This window comes from Azolla caroliniana, unplaced genomic scaffold (genome assembly GCF_043228905.1).
Source record: "Azolla caroliniana isolate FFs.n. ecotype wild unplaced genomic scaffold, voAzoCaro1.0.p SCAF_11, whole genome shotgun sequence".
NCBI classification, from domain to species: domain Eukaryota; kingdom Viridiplantae; phylum Streptophyta; class Polypodiopsida; order Salviniales; family Salviniaceae; genus Azolla; species Azolla caroliniana.
Window position 1 is genome coordinate 14331107 of NW_028230446.1, and position 15626 is coordinate 14346732.

General features: G+C 37.7%; 3 protein-coding genes across 5 annotated transcripts; 2 read left to right on the plus strand and 1 right to left on the minus strand.

Moving 5' to 3' along the window:
• The first annotated feature begins 7585 nt into the window (after positions 1–7585).
• Positions 7586–8709, plus strand: LOC147857893 (uncharacterized). Its single transcript, XM_087328006.1, has 2 exons — positions 7586–7690; positions 7891–8709. Exons 1-2 carry the CDS (start codon positions 7657–7659, stop codon positions 8571–8573), a joined length of 717 nt encoding a protein of 238 aa, XP_087184132.1. The 5' UTR covers positions 7586–7656; the 3' UTR covers positions 8574–8709.
• A 1465-nt stretch (positions 8710–10174) lies between these two features.
• LOC147857894 (uncharacterized) lies at positions 10175–12230 on the plus strand. The gene is made up of 2 exons (XM_087326732.1): positions 10175–10331; positions 11037–12230. The coding sequence occupies exons 1-2, from the start codon at positions 10270–10272 to the stop codon at positions 12139–12141; spliced, it is 1167 nt and encodes a 388-aa protein (XP_087182858.1). The 5' UTR covers positions 10175–10269; the 3' UTR covers positions 12142–12230.
• Positions 12231–12375: 145 nt separating this feature from the next.
• LOC147857895 (uncharacterized) lies at positions 12376–14089 on the minus strand. 3 transcript variants are annotated; one of them, XM_087326630.1, is made up of 3 exons: positions 14068–14089; positions 13603–14013; positions 12376–12783 (listed from the first exon to the last, which is right to left on the minus strand). In XM_087326630.1, the coding sequence occupies exon 2, from the start codon at positions 13998–14000 to the stop codon at positions 13611–13613; it is 390 nt and encodes a 129-aa protein (XP_087182756.1). In that variant the 5' UTR covers positions 14001–14013; positions 14068–14089; the 3' UTR covers positions 12376–12783; positions 13603–13610. The 3 variants fall into 3 exon arrangements, with proteins under 3 accessions (XP_087182756.1, XP_087182757.1, XP_087182755.1); XM_087326631.1 differs by lacking the exon at positions 14068–14089 and having other exon boundaries at positions 12376–12780; positions 13603–14059; XM_087326629.1 differs by lacking the exon at positions 14068–14089 and having other exon boundaries at positions 13603–14058.
• Between the last annotated feature and the right edge of the window lie 1537 nt (positions 14090–15626).

Sequence of the window (15626 nt, forward strand, 5' to 3'; positions counted from 1 at the left end):
CAAGAGTATATGATATAAACATGATGTATATTAAAAATATAATATTTTACCAACTTTACAATCCTTGATCGCAAGATGAATCTTTTCAATACCGACCCTTGATTTGAACCCTCGAGCTCAACTTCGAAACGAGAGGTTCTCCACCCAATGAGCTAGTCTTCTTTACTTGATTGTATTATTTTCTCACTCTCTCTTAATTGATTACCCTATTTTCCCCTTTATATAAGTGTTGCCATGCATATGGTAATGTATGGGAGCATGGCATGCATGCAATGCATGAGTTACATGTAATGCATGATCGCCATTTGGCGCACATGCATTGCATGTGATGAATGATGGCTATGTATGAAAATAGATATGGGATAACTATAATGATGAAAATGCATTCTAAAATAACTAACCTAGCTTAGTGGTGTATGCTTGGTGCTTGGTATACAAGGTTGAGGGTTCAAGTCCCTCAATTTTACTTAATACAATATATAGCTTCATTCTTATATCATGAAGCACATTTATTACACACTTTTACAAATAAATAGCCTAGCCTAGTGGTATGTACATTGTATATCGTTTATAAGGATGTGGGTTCAAGTCTCTCAAATATTATTAAATACAACATTTAAGCTCATTTTTATATCGTGAAGCACATTCTTCACGACAACGTGAGCAAAGGCTTACTCGACGCAATTCATTGCAATGTATGGGAACTAGCTCAAACGGCTACATTCGGGGGATGCGGATACTACGTGGCCTTCATTGATGACTTCTCGAGGCACACCTGTATCTACCCCATGCGGCAAAAGAGCGAAGTGTTTGGACAATTCCAAAAATTTAAGAATGAAGTCGAGAAAGCCACAGGCCGACATGTACGATGTCTTCAGTCAGATGGAGGAAAAGAGTACTTCTCTGACGAATTTTCGGCTTTTCTATGGAAAGAAGGAATTTGGCGAGAGTTTTCGTGTTGACATACACCACAACAAAATGGAGTAGCCAAATGAAAGAATCGACACATCCTCGAAGTAGCACAGGCCATGATGAACGCAAAGCACCTGCCGAAGTCATTGGGCCAAAGCAGTGAATACTGTCATCTGCCTAATGAACGGGTGTACAACATTCAGCGTGCATGAGGTTACCTTGCACGAGAAGTTTTTCGGAAAGAAGCCCAATTTATCACATGTTCGGATATTTAACTCCATTGCATACGTGCACATCCCCAACGAGAAGCGACAAAAGCTCGACCCGAAGTCGGAGAAATGTATCCTCGTAGGATACTCACTGGAGCAATAGGGCCACAAATGCTATAACCCCTCTACTTGAAAAGTTTGAGTAAGTCGAGATGTCGTTTTCGACAAGTCAACATCCTGGTACACACCAGAGACTATATCAAGTTTGATCCCGCACGACCCGAAATCCACCAAACAAGAGATAAAAGATGGAGATCAACTCGAACACATGTTCGAAGAAAGTCTAATTACGACAAGGCTTAGTGGGCCACAAGAGCCCCAGAGCGACCAAAGCACATCTTGGCCTAGTTCGAAGCTGGATAAAGGGAAGACCAAAATGCCGGAATACGAAGATCAGATTGAAATCGAGTCGACTCACTCCCTCGATAGTGAGTTCAAAGGCCTCAACATACGGACAAATGGAGCGAAGAAAGCCTTAGTATTTGCAAACGAGATGCTCCGCCGATCCACCCTAGAAAAGAACCCGATAAGCCGATTTGGCTATGATAAGTATATGGCGTACCATTACGATTTTATGATGAAGGCAACAACTGCACGAAAGCCGGAAATGTTTTACGAAGCTACGAAGGACCCCAAATGGGTTGAAGCGATGAATGAGGAGATGCAAGCACTCTCCAAAAACGAGACATGGGATCTCGTTCCCCACTCACCGCAGAAGAAGGAAATTGGCTACAGATGGATTTATAAGGTGGAGTATAATGTTGATGGCTCCGTCAACCGCCTCAAAGCTCGACTCGTAGCAAAAGGATACGCACAGACACATGGAATCGACTACGAAGAGACATTTGCCCCGGTGGCAAAGATGACAACTGTGCGGACCGTAATCGCACTCACAGCAGCGAAAGGGTGGCATCTCCACCAGATGGATGTCAATAACACCTTTCTTCAAGGAGAATTGGAAGAGGAGATGTACATGGTATAACCACCTAGCTTCGAATCCAACATTCATCCGAAAACCGTCTACCAACTAAAGAAGCCTCTCTACAGCCTTAAGCAAGCATTGCGTGCTTGGCATTTGAAGATAACGCAATATCTTCATCAAATCGGCTTTCGAATGTCGAAATCCGACAACTCCCTCTACGTACGAAACGACTCAGGAACCCCAATTGTCATCATCCTATACGTAGATGATCTGGTCATTCGAGGTGAAAGTGTAGTTGACATCAACGAGGTCAAGTTCCGCCTCTCCAGCAAATTCGAGATGGCGAACATGAAGGAGGTCCATTACTTCCTTGGAATCGAAGTAATTCGAGTTCTGACCGGCATTATGATCTCTCAAGGACACTACATCCTCAACTTGTTATACAAGTTCGGGTTGGCTGAGTGCAAATCTATGGCAACCCCTCTCGATCAAAACCTCAAAATAGATGTCGATTCTGGCACAGACGAGTGCGAGCCGACTCAATATCGTCAACTAATCGGGAGCCTCATCTATCTCACGATCACTCAACCCGACCTTAGCTATCCAATCGAACTCCTTAGTCAATTCATACAAACTCCGTGAGATATCCATTTCGATTGCGTTGAGTATTACGATACGTGAACGACACAATGGATTACGACATTCTCTACAAATCGGCGACACCAATTCGACTCGAAGGGTACGCGGATGCCGACTAGGCCGGCTACAAAGCCGATCGACGATCAACCTCTGGTTTTGTCTTCTCCCTTGGCAGCGAAAAGATTTTGTGGAGTAGCAAAAAGCAATCGATCATCGCTCTTTCGAGTACGGAGGCTGAATACAAGGGCACAATCGTAGTTGCATATGATGTCGTATGGCCCAAGAGGATTTTGAAGGATCTGGGTGTTCCCATCAAGGATCTGACTCCCCTCTACTATGACAACATGGGTAGTATTTATCTGGGTGTTCCATGCACGCACAAAGCATATCCAAGTGCACTATCACTTCATTCGAGAGCGTGTTCAAGCCAGAGACATTGACCTTCAACACAACAACACAAATCTTGAAACAACCGACATCTTCACCAAAGCCCTAGGATCCAACAAGCTTCGGCAATTCATGTTAAACCTTGGATTGACGACCCCTGACTTGCCAAGCTTGAGGGGGAGTACAAGCGAGAACCAGATACCGTCTGCACCGGGTATGAGCCGAAGCAGACACTGGAGATCATTCGAAACGGACATCAACCGAAAGGAACCAACCCGAGTTGAGCTTGAGGAGGCGTGTTGAGAATCAAGCTCAATATAGTGCAACATGTGAACACAACCATTGAGAATCTATAATCACTCAAAGGTCAAGAGTGACACCATTACTCTTTACACATTAACTATTTATCATAGAATCATATTCTATGACACATAACTAATGAGTTCCATATTCCCCATGACTATAGTCTTCACATTCCCCAAGAGAGAGTAGTTGTTGTAGTGAGTTAATGAAGAGAGAGGGTGACCTTATATAAAGCACCCTTCTCTTACTTCATACTAAGTCGATTGTGACTCCTTGTAATGCTACATTTTGTATTTGCTATTGTACTCAAGTGAATATACATCTTCTTCTTCTTGAGTATTTCATTTCTCTAGCTTATCATCTTGTGTTTCTCTTCTCTCATCTCTTTTCTCTCACACATAACACACATCTCTTCCGCTACACAAGAATCATATCTGATTCTTTACAATAACAAAGCATGGACTATTATATACTTCAAATGAGGAAATACTGGTAGGATTGTATATTAATAGTTTCCACAATAAATATATTCATTATGAGATCCAATTCATTAACCAAAAACTTTTGGAGAAGTGATGGAAAGTGCCAACATTCTATTTGACACAAAAGCTTGTTACCAACCAAAAGAGTCGAAAGGAGAAAGCGATAAACGTAGACACCAACCTTCCCTGATAAGTCAAGGCGACAATGCTAAAAGGCGGGTGATAATTTGCAATTTTTGTAAGAAACTTGGGCATAAAGCTAACGAGTAACGAGTGTAGGCAGAAAAAGGAGAGTGGTAACTCCAACAATCCATAAAGAAAGCCATCAACTTCCAATAATCCAACTTCCAAGTATGTTCTTGAATTATTTGAATTCTGTTAGTTCTATTGTATTACAAAAATAATAATCTTGGACCGCATGATTTACTTAAAATGTATGGGACTATCCACAATCAAGTTGTAACTATACTATTTGATTGTGGTAGCACTCATAATTTTCCTGATTCTAATATGGTGCATATGCTACGAATAAAAACAACCAAAAAATGACCATGACTACAAAGTCCTTATTGCAGGAGGGCATGTCCATAGGCATTCATTAATTGTACATGGTGTACCCCTAGTAATAAATAACTACACTGAAAAGTTGACTTTTCATGTAATGCATTTACGAAGGGTAGATGTAGTTCTTACTTACATATGGTTTTATAATAGACATAGTCTTGATATCGATTGGTTGGATCATACTATAATTTCTTTTGAAGGGAATAACAACCAACAAGTTTTTATTCATGGGATTGCGATAAATAATTTAATGTCTGTTAATCATCTTTATGCTTATGATAGAAATGTCGATGCACAATTTTATGTGTGTATATTACAACCCAATGATCCTCTGTATCAATTTGTAGATAAGAGTTCATTGGATGATTTTGAGAAAGATGCTCTACATGACATCTGTCATGAACACATGACCATTATGGCGTCACTCGGACTTGAACCTCGAACCTTGTAATTCATACTTGAAAACCTCAACCATTAAGATAGCTTATTGTTATATGAAACAATAAAAGCTACTTCTTGTATTACATTGATTATTGTAAAAACTCTAGATTATTCTAGAATGTTCTAGAATGTCCTAGAGCATTCTAGGTCTAGAACATTCTAGAACATTCTAGAAATCTCTAAGCTATTCTATAGGAACCTATAAATAAGCGCATACATGTATTCTCAAATCAATTCGAATCAACACCAGTCTTTAGCTCTCATTACATATCTTGTATCCATTCTCTTTCTTTCTCTATCTTATACATACATTCTTCTCTATCCTTCTTCCATCACTCTATCTTTTATCCTTGGTTCTGACAACATCTTGTCGCATTTTAAGGACTTATTCCCGGATAAGTTACCTCAAGGATTACCTCCTTCGTGGTCTATAGATCATAAGATAAACTTGGTTCCAGGCGACAAACCTGTGAGCATACCCCCTTATCAGTTGAGTCGAACCGAAGAGGATGAAACTGCCCGACAAATCAAGGATTACTTGAGGATGGGACACATCTGGTACAACAAATCGCCATGGGGAGCTCCCATCATCTTGGCCAAGGAGAAGGATAGAACTTGGCGAATGTGTGTAAATTACAAGGGTTTGAATAAACTCACCATTCGCAATTCCTACCCTTTGCCTCGTTCTGATGACTTGATAGATAGACTACAATATATTTTATTAAGATAGATTTGCGCACTAGCTATCATTAGATCAAGATTTCAGAAGAAGATGTTTCCAAAACAACTTTCCGAACTCATTATGGTCATTATGAGTTTCAGGTTCTACCATTTGGGTTGATTGATGCTCAAGCCACATTCCAACAATTGATGAATGATATATTTAGAGATCAGCTAGGCGATTTCGTGGTCGTATTCCTTGATGACATCATGATATATAGTAACACATTTGAGGATGATGCGCTTCATGTCTGAATAGTTTTGGACATAGTATGAACCATATGTGCATTTGCATTCGTGAATGATTCAATCATTTGAGTATGGTAAACACCCTAGAAGAATGACAAATACCATACTTTTGGATTAATTGTTTATCATGAGGTAAATAAACATAAAAAAAGGAAAAAAAAACTTTAAAAAATGGGAAAAAAATAACAAAAAAACACAAGAATGTTTGAATAACATTTGCATTCATTTTCCAACATAGGAAAATGAATGTTATGCTAGACGAACACAAATTTTACGTACTATGGTTTTGGACAAGCTTCGTGAATACGAGCTATTTGCCAAACTATCTAAATGTGATTTCTTTCAAAAGGAAGTTACATATCTTGGACACCACATATCTAGGTCGGATGTGTCTATCAATAAATCTAAGATAGGAGCGGTATTAAATTGGCCACAATCTTCATATGTTAAGGATCTACAATCTTTCTTAGGATTTGTTGGACTCCTAAGAATATCTCTTCAAAACTATTCATCCTACATTGCACCATTTACGGACTTATTGAAGGATATTACAAGAACTTATTGAAGGGAATGCCTCTCTTGAAGAAACCTTCAATAAGTTGAAGTCATTAATTGTGAATGAACCTACTTTAGCTATACCTGATTCTAATCAAACATTTGAAGTTGAGATGGATGCAAGTGATTATGTTATTGGGATTTCATTATTTCAAATTGGGAGACCAATTGCTTTTGAAAGCAAATAATAGGATTCGGCCCAAAGAAATTACTCAATTCAAGAAAAAGGATTATTTGCTATCATATATGCCTTGAAAAAATGGCGACATTATTTGTATGGTAGTAAATTTGTTGTTTTAACAGACCACAAATCCTTGCAATACTTCCTCTCTCAAAAGAATTTCGAGGGTCGAAGGCAAGATAGGCGGAGTTGATGCAGGACTTTGATTTCAAAATTAGATATAAAAAAGGGGCTTTGAATTCCGTTGCAAATGCCCTAGGTCGTATTCCAGAAATTAATGCCCTAAGTTTCATTGAATTTAACGACTTGTTTGATTTGATCCGGGGTAAACAAAAATACCTTGATGACAGAACAATTTCCAAGTTCTAGAAGAGAGCTAAAACAGGTATTGACATCGATTATGGAACCACATCTACCCCGAAGAACCTTTACTATGTTGCGAATGGGTTATTGTACCGCAATAGTAAGGTTTGTATACCACACATAAAGGACATCAAGAATAAAATTGTTTATGAACGTCATGATGCCCCTTCTACTGGACATCCGGGTGTGCAAAGAACATTGGCTTTGATAAAAGCTAGGTTTTTCTGGCCAAAAAATCGAGCACCTGATTTGAGTCGAGTGCTTGACTTGGGATATGACCGGGTGCCTTCAATCAGATAGTAGGGTGCCTAGTGAGAGAGGTTGTCAGCTTTTTGGATGGGCGCATTTTTTTCCCTAGAGATCAGGCAGTGCAGATTGCGTGCGCTCTCAATTAAGCGCCCTGCATCGTCTGAGGCTGCGATTCCCTCGCCAAGCCTCTTTATGAATTGTTAGCAGATAGACACAAGCTACACACATACATACATACATTACATACATTACATACATTACAGACATGCATTACATACATACATTTACATACATTTACATATGTACATACATACATTACATACATACATTACATTCTGATGCAATACAATACAATGCATACATGATATCTACATACGGATACATATGCAGAAGGAAGGAGAGTGAAGGAAAGCAGGCGAGATGGCTGTGCCACTGGCAAATGACGGAGAAAGAGGTACGCACCCCACCACGCATGTTTCAATGGAAATAAAGAATGCGCACCCCTTTCAATCGTATCAGAGAAGGCCTGCATGACATAGATTTACTTGGCTTTGTTTAGGGTTTTGGCCATGGATGGATGTGTGCATGCCCTTATGATCCAGTCTTGAAAAGAAAAACCCTGCTTTTTTGTTTTTGTTTTTTTTCCCTGCACAGATCCAAGTGCAGCAGAAGTAGTAATAGAAGAAGAAGTAGTGGAAATAGGATATGCTCAGATCCACGATAGTGATAGCGACAGTGTCAATGGCAGTGAAGGTTTAATACCCGTAGATGATGATGAAGATAGAAGAAGAAGAAGAAGAAGAAGACGTAGCAGAGACAGTGGAATTATCTCTTCTGAAAATGGTGCCCGTGTCATTCACATCAATGGCATGGAAATTCATGTCTACGGGCATCTCGAGGGCATGGAGGAAACCCTAAACTACTATAATGACCAACAAACCCAAGATCACAACCATGGGCAACATACTCTCCTAGATCACAACAATTTGCAGACACTAAATCAAAGTTTTGAGCAAACTTTAAATTTGAACAACGGTGATGTTGCCAGGGGTTGTGGTGATGATGATGGGGGGAAAGAAGGAGAAGAAGAAGAAGAAGAAGAAGGCCAAAGAGGAAGAGGAAGAGAGAGGGTTAGTGACGCCCTAAAAGTGGTTGAGGAGGAGGTTCACCACTCCCTTCTTTGGACAGCACCGCTTCCTCCTGCCACATGTGAAACCATCAAGAATGCGATGCAACACATATCTCTGGGTGGATTCCGACCCGACTGGGCTGATCACATTCCCGAGGATCAATGGATATCAAGCCTCAAAAATCGCAGAAATTTGAGCTCTCGATGAGGTAGAGAATGCGCGTGACATTCCAATGCTAAGATAATGCACAAATTGGGATAAAGAGTGTAAAATATATCCATAATAATTCAAAGGCACATGTTTCATTAAGTTTTATTCTATGAATCTGATTATATTGGAACTATACCCTTTCTCTAAGTGTTATCAGACACACTGGTGGAAAAAATGCTTGCTTTTTTATTAATCTTTATTATAGTCACCAGATTGAAATAATAAGCATGCTTTTCACCAAGCATTATCTTTAAACTCTTCCGATGAAAGAAAATGTATGTTTTTGTCACGGCTTTAGCATACTCAATTGATAAAAAATAAAACAAAGATATCATGGTATCATTGTAGACATTTTGTCTGGTATGGTATAAAGGGAGAATGACGGGGTTCATACATATGAACTATGGTACTCTCCTTTTGAAACTTTGAGTCTAGTACTGTGAATGTGATTATCTTCTAGGGCTGACCTTTCTCTGACTTTTGTAAGTTTTCCAGGCAATCATCCTTTTGAAAATCTAATCTTGCATTTCGTTGACATCATTATTTGTATCATCTCAACAAAAATCGATGAGCAAAGTTGAGGAAGTTCATGTAAAACTTTGTTGCATCCAAGTTTATAGGAATCATCCACTTGATCACATCATTATTTCATGCATAAAAAGGGAACTTTGGTTATTACTAAAAAAAATGTTTCCTGTACATTATTTTGTTGCATGTTTTACTATCAAAGTGTTTCTTCTCTTACAAAAAGACTCACTTCTGTAACAAAAAACTGTTACTTTGATTGCGTACCAGTGACACGCGCATGTCTTACGAATACTCACGAACCATAAGATAAGTGGACAACATCAATTTACCTTAGCTTAGCATCGTGGATAAGCCTTGGAATCTATTTGCAATTGTTTCTTACATGATTTGTTGGACATTCATTGGTTGTCTCACTCACATGTAAATAATGGGTCATGATTTGTTTAGCATATTCAAGGAAGATAGTAGCTTGATATTTGTAATTAAGTGTATCATTGGCAACCATTCACTTATTCTTACCTAATTAAGCTAGGAATGCTAAAATCAGTTATCGTAGCTATCTAATGAATTAATTGAGATCTGTCCATAATGAAGTGCTCTAATATAGTAATGTGCCACTAATTAACCCACGTTGATTAAGCAATACACCAATGAGATAATACACATTATCTATGTCAATTAATTGGTGACATGTTGTTTGCACACATAAAAGGTATGGCAATACTTGTATGGTAGTTTGGTGATTATACATAAATAGAGTTGCATTCTTATAAATTTCCTGAAAATTGTATTTGAAGCATCAATCTAAAATATAGCTATAAACTTTTGCAATGCTATTATTCTTTGTTTGTATAAGAGGAAAGTTCATTATGCTATTTGTCTTGAAGCAACATAAGGCATCTATTGGAATAAAGCCATCACAATAGATATTCATTCAATAATGGATTGCTTAAATTGGAAATTTTTGGAAAGAGTTTCATGGAACTTTCTCTCTGTTCAACAATTATAAAGTTATGGACAGATACCCCCTCTCCTTGTTAAATGCACTCACATGATACAATAGCAGATAGTTGCAAACAATTCTATAAATCTGTTTGCGTGTTTCTCCTTGCCTATAAAAACTTCCATTGTATGCCATTCTTTTCAATATTATCCCGCCTTTGAGATGAGTTTGTGGAGGTTCCTTGACGAGCTTGTTGAAAATGCATCTTTCGGAAATTCTTCAAGGTGAATTTGATTATAATTAGAACCTTTTTATTTTTATTATCTTGTAATTTGATGTATGCTCATAACAATGGTTGATCTCTTTGCATTGTTGTATGTAAGTCTATGCATTAAATTGCCTACATTAGTATATGATACTAGTGGTAGAAGAAGACAAAGTGATTGAATCAATAGTGTAAGCACAATGTGATAGAAATATATGTCAAGATAGTGTAGGTCAAACATAAATGGGTGCTTGGTTGTAACTTGTGAATACAAAAGCTTTTTCATACTATGTATAAATGCAATTGAAGTTGAAACCAACATGGAAACAATCACATCTATGTAACTTAAAGGCTTATTCGAAATTAAAATTTCTCTAGCAAGAGCCCATAAAGTTCTAGTGTATTATGCACCCATAAAATTTAGAATAACCAATGAAGCTTTATAGTCTCAAAGACATACTTGTTATGGAAGAGACATCAAGATTCTACAATTTAAGGAACAATGCCAATTTGCAAGCTTTTAATACGAGGGGCCACTACTCACATCCCACTAGTAGATTTAGTGGTGAAAAAATTGGACTCAAAAACTTTTGCCACATTAAAATATTCAGATTTAAAGGAGAATACGACCTAAATTTGACAATGTTTAGTTTCTAAGAAGTATAATGTGGTTTGCCACTACATTTAAACCTTGCTAAAAAAATTTATTTCTTAAACATTTCAGACATGAAGTGACTAATTTGCACAACCTATTGCACAATGAGGATGATTATGGGGATAATAGAGTGAGGGACATTATCATAACTAGGTCGTTGGAGCATGATGAGAGTAAACTTTTAATCAATGTGGATGCGGTCTTGAGGGCGTGTAAGGAAGAAGTGTGGAGTAGAAGTAATGAAAATTATGATGATGCAAGTCAATGCCCAATTTGTTTAGAGAATTTGGAAGTGAATGCGAGAACCTTGAGGCTTCCATGTGATCATGTTTTCCATCGAGAGTGCATTGTCCCTTGGATCGAAGGTCACCATGACAGTTGCCCAGTGTGTAGAGCTCAAATACTTACAACCAATGAATCATTGCATCACCAATCATTCGTTGAGGAATCCATTAATGATACGGTAAATTTGCCGCTCACACATCACATTCCTATCATCGTCCCCACAACTCCTTTAGCCTCTTCTACAAGAGACTTTATTATTCCCACCTCTGATCAAAATACTTATCCTCAAACTACGTATGTCCTTGATGCTCACCGGCATCCTCATCATTTACACCACATGACATATGATGTGCCAGTGATTCCTGGCCCACAAGGCACACATGTTCATAATGTGTTAGTGACTCCTAGCCCACAAGGAAATCTACCAATGGTTCCTAGCCGACAAAATATACATGTTCATGATGTGTTAGTGACTCCTAGCCCACCAAGTAGACATGCCCATGATGTGCCAGTGTTTCCCAATACATTGGATAGACAAATCTATGATGTGCCAATTACTCCTAATCAACTAGGTAGTCATGTCCATGATTTTCCATCTTCCAGGAGAGATGTGATAATGCGACCCAATGATCGCGGAAGCAATCTTCCAATTTTGTTTCATCACTCTTCCAATAATACACCTAATTGGAATAGAGAAGATGGTTCTATGGCATCAAACCATCCACGGTTGACATACAACCATGGAAGAAATCACCCACCCTTTTTTTATAACTTTTTCAATCATATGCCAAATGCAAATATAGGAGATAGTTCCACAACATCAAATGATATTCTCATCGCCATGGTTGATCTACAAACCTTATTTCAAAAATTACACCTCATGAGATGATTTGAGGTAACATGTTTTAATAGAAAATGTTGTAACTTCTCATTTCTAAACTAGTTTTATATTTTGTTATTTGTATGAGAGTTCTTCAATATTTTTCTTGCAATGTTGCAATTTTTTTCACGCATGGTGTCATGTTTCTTTCTTTACAAGAAGATTGCATCTAAGTTTATGGCAAAAAGACAGATTCCCACATGAACTTATTAAGAACAAATGCAAGGTACATAAATCAAGATCAGATAGGGAAATAATGACATTTATGAAACAAAATCCTTGTGGGAACTTAAGAGCAAAACATAATTTACAATATTCCATCTCGGTAATAAGAAATCAGGCTAACAAGCATACAGTAGCATGCCTGTTCATCAAAGCCATTATTGCCAAAAACATTACAAAGTTCAGAATTTTAATTGTCTATATATTTATGTACAACATATATATATAAATGCGTGTTTGTTCATTATCTAGACTCACGAGCAAAACATAGTTTACAGTGCTTGTCTTGGCGACAAGATTCTGCTTAACTATTCAGGATCCATCCAATCTTTGAATCCAGTAAATCTTGATGTAGTGATACACGGAAAGATCTTGACACCAGCTAGGTTGCCAGTGGCACAGACTTCCTATGTTTGAATAGCCGCCCTTCTAAAAATAAAGAAGAAGAAGAAAAAATTTAAAACATCACTAAATCTAGAAGGATTTAATCAATATTCTTTAATCATATAGAAACATATTCAAATTCATTTAGATTCACATGTATAAGAAGATTGATACATGCTTATGTGCTCATTACCCAAGATCAACTAATGTAATGTAAAATTTCCCTAATCATTTGCAATACTATTATGATGGTATGAAGAAATATTCCTTCAACGAAGGATGAAATATTGTTTCTCCTATATACTCAAAGCATGTACAGAAAGAAAGGGATTATTGTACATGTATATGTGTCACAGACAAAACTTCCAACAGATTCACAAGCACAACATAGAGTTCGATGTACTTGTTCCATCCAAGGATATGGATCCATCCAACCTTTGAATGGGCCATCCACACCACGAAAAAATACATCCAAAACATCAATAGACCCATCCAAGGAAAGAATAGACCCATATTGATCATGAATAAATCCATCCAAATCTTGAACAGACCCATCTAGATCATGAATAGATGCATCCAAAATCATGCATACACACCCCCGTTCACACCATGAATAAATCTAACCAAATCATGAACAGACCATGTCAGGTCATGAATGAATTCATCCAAAGCTTGAAATAGAACTATCTAAATCTCTTCTAAATTGTTCCACCCAAATCATGAATAGACATGCCCAACTTATGAATCATGGATATCCAACCAAATCATGATACAACCCTGAACCCTAAACCCTGAAGAATTGAAAATAAAAACACAGGAAAACAAAACAAAGGCCAAAGATGAAGGAAAATTGATACCCAGTACCTAATGATTCATCTTCTCATTCTGGTTAGAGCTCTCTTGATCCACTTAACAACATTGAAGCTGCTTTTATGTTGTGAACCGGGAACAGAGGTAGACGTAGCATTCATAGTTGATGTTGTGTTTACTGGTATTGCTGTTGATGATGATGATGATGATGGTGGTGGTGGTGTAGACATGGCAATGGTACTTGAAGATGAAGGCGACGCTTTTGTACTCCCTGTGCTCAGGTTTCTCATCATCATCAATTTCTGATCTTGTGAAGACGAAGGTTTCTGATCTTGTGAAGAATACGGTTTCTCATCTACCATGTGTCGTTGATAGATCGCGTTCTGATCAGACCAGATGAGGCCCGAGGAGCCTTGCCGTCTGTAAGACATGCCTTTTGTCAAGGTCGCCATGGATTCTCGCGCGCCTTCCTTGCCTCCCTTTCGTTTTCTCTTCCTCTGTTTCTGCTGCTCCTCCTCTGATTTTTGCTCTGTTTTTGCTGCTCCTCTGTTTTTTCTGCTGCTTCTTCGGTCTCTTTTTCTCTCTCGCTCTCTACTTTTTAGCTCAAAACATACATATATAAATCTTGTGGCTTTTGCGTTTTGCGTTTTGCGTTTTCATCGGAATGCGTATGTATTTGGAAGAGTCTATGTATGTATGTATGTATGTATGTATGTATTGTTTTGTATTGAATGTAATGTATGTATTGTTTTGTATTGAATGTAATGTATGTATTGTTTTGTATTGAATGTAATGTATGTATGTATGTATTGCATGTATGTATGTGTTGTATGTATTGCATCCAAGGAAGGCAGCATGGGTGCAAATTACCCAATCCCCGACACGGGGAGGTATGCATGTACATATGTATGTAAGGTTCTCCACAAGCCAAGGCTCATGGGGTTTGTGAGATGCGATTCGATACTTTCTCTGGCATTTTTTCACTGTATTGGGCCAATATTGGGGATTAATCATTGTCATGTAATATTCCGATTTTGACATTTTAGTAATCTTGCCAATTCATCCTTAATGCGTACAGTAATCTATCCTCGATGGTCACATACTCCATAGCATCACATGCAAACCCCAATAGATGTTTTACTCCTCGTATCTTAAACCATTTCACGATGTCAAGTACCCATCCAAATTAGAGGATTTTGCTAATCTCCAGGTTTAAAGGTGCATGTTTGAAATTAGACCCAAACATGAGAATATAATAAGTATTATGATTGCGATGACGATGCACAAACTCATGGTTTTAGGTGATGAAAAATCAATCAATTGCTCCGTCAAGCAAGGATCTTGTTTCTCCCATACAAAAAAAATCACAATAAAGTTTATAAACGACATGACAATGATATGAAAACAAACAAATGTAGGCCAACCATGTTTCATACTAACTTTTTTGTCATACCGAGCATCTTAATGTTTTCTAGTTCAATTAAGTATTAATTATTTAGGAGGGTGTGGAAAATTTAGAGTGATGCACATCAAATTGTTGATTTTCAATTCTCACTTTAGCTCACTCCTCACTCCATGGAGTTACATTTCTCAAGGGAAAACATAAACCATTTTGAAACAAATCTTAAAGATGCATGTTTTGAAATTAGAGGAAGAATAAAAAGTTACCATTTTGTTGAAACTCGAGATTCCCATCTTGACTACTACATGGTTTTTAGAATATAGTCATTCAACAAGTGGCCAAGTGCAATAACTGGATCCCAATTTTCCTTGTTACAATATGGTTAGTTCTCAAATAATAGTTATTTGTGAACCATATATATGAAGTCAAACCAATACTTACGATAAACCGTCACGTGAAGACTAGTTCACCACTTGTCATTTCAATATCATCGAGAAAATGTATTCCAAGGTGATTAGAAACATCATGTGTATGTATTTTGATATTCTTCATCAATATCGCCACATTTGCACCCTTTTGTGGTTATGTCAATGATGTGTTCACATATGACGTTTGAGTCCAAACTCTAAAAAATTGGGCAAACATTACCAAACACCTTTTTAGGAAATTTATGGGC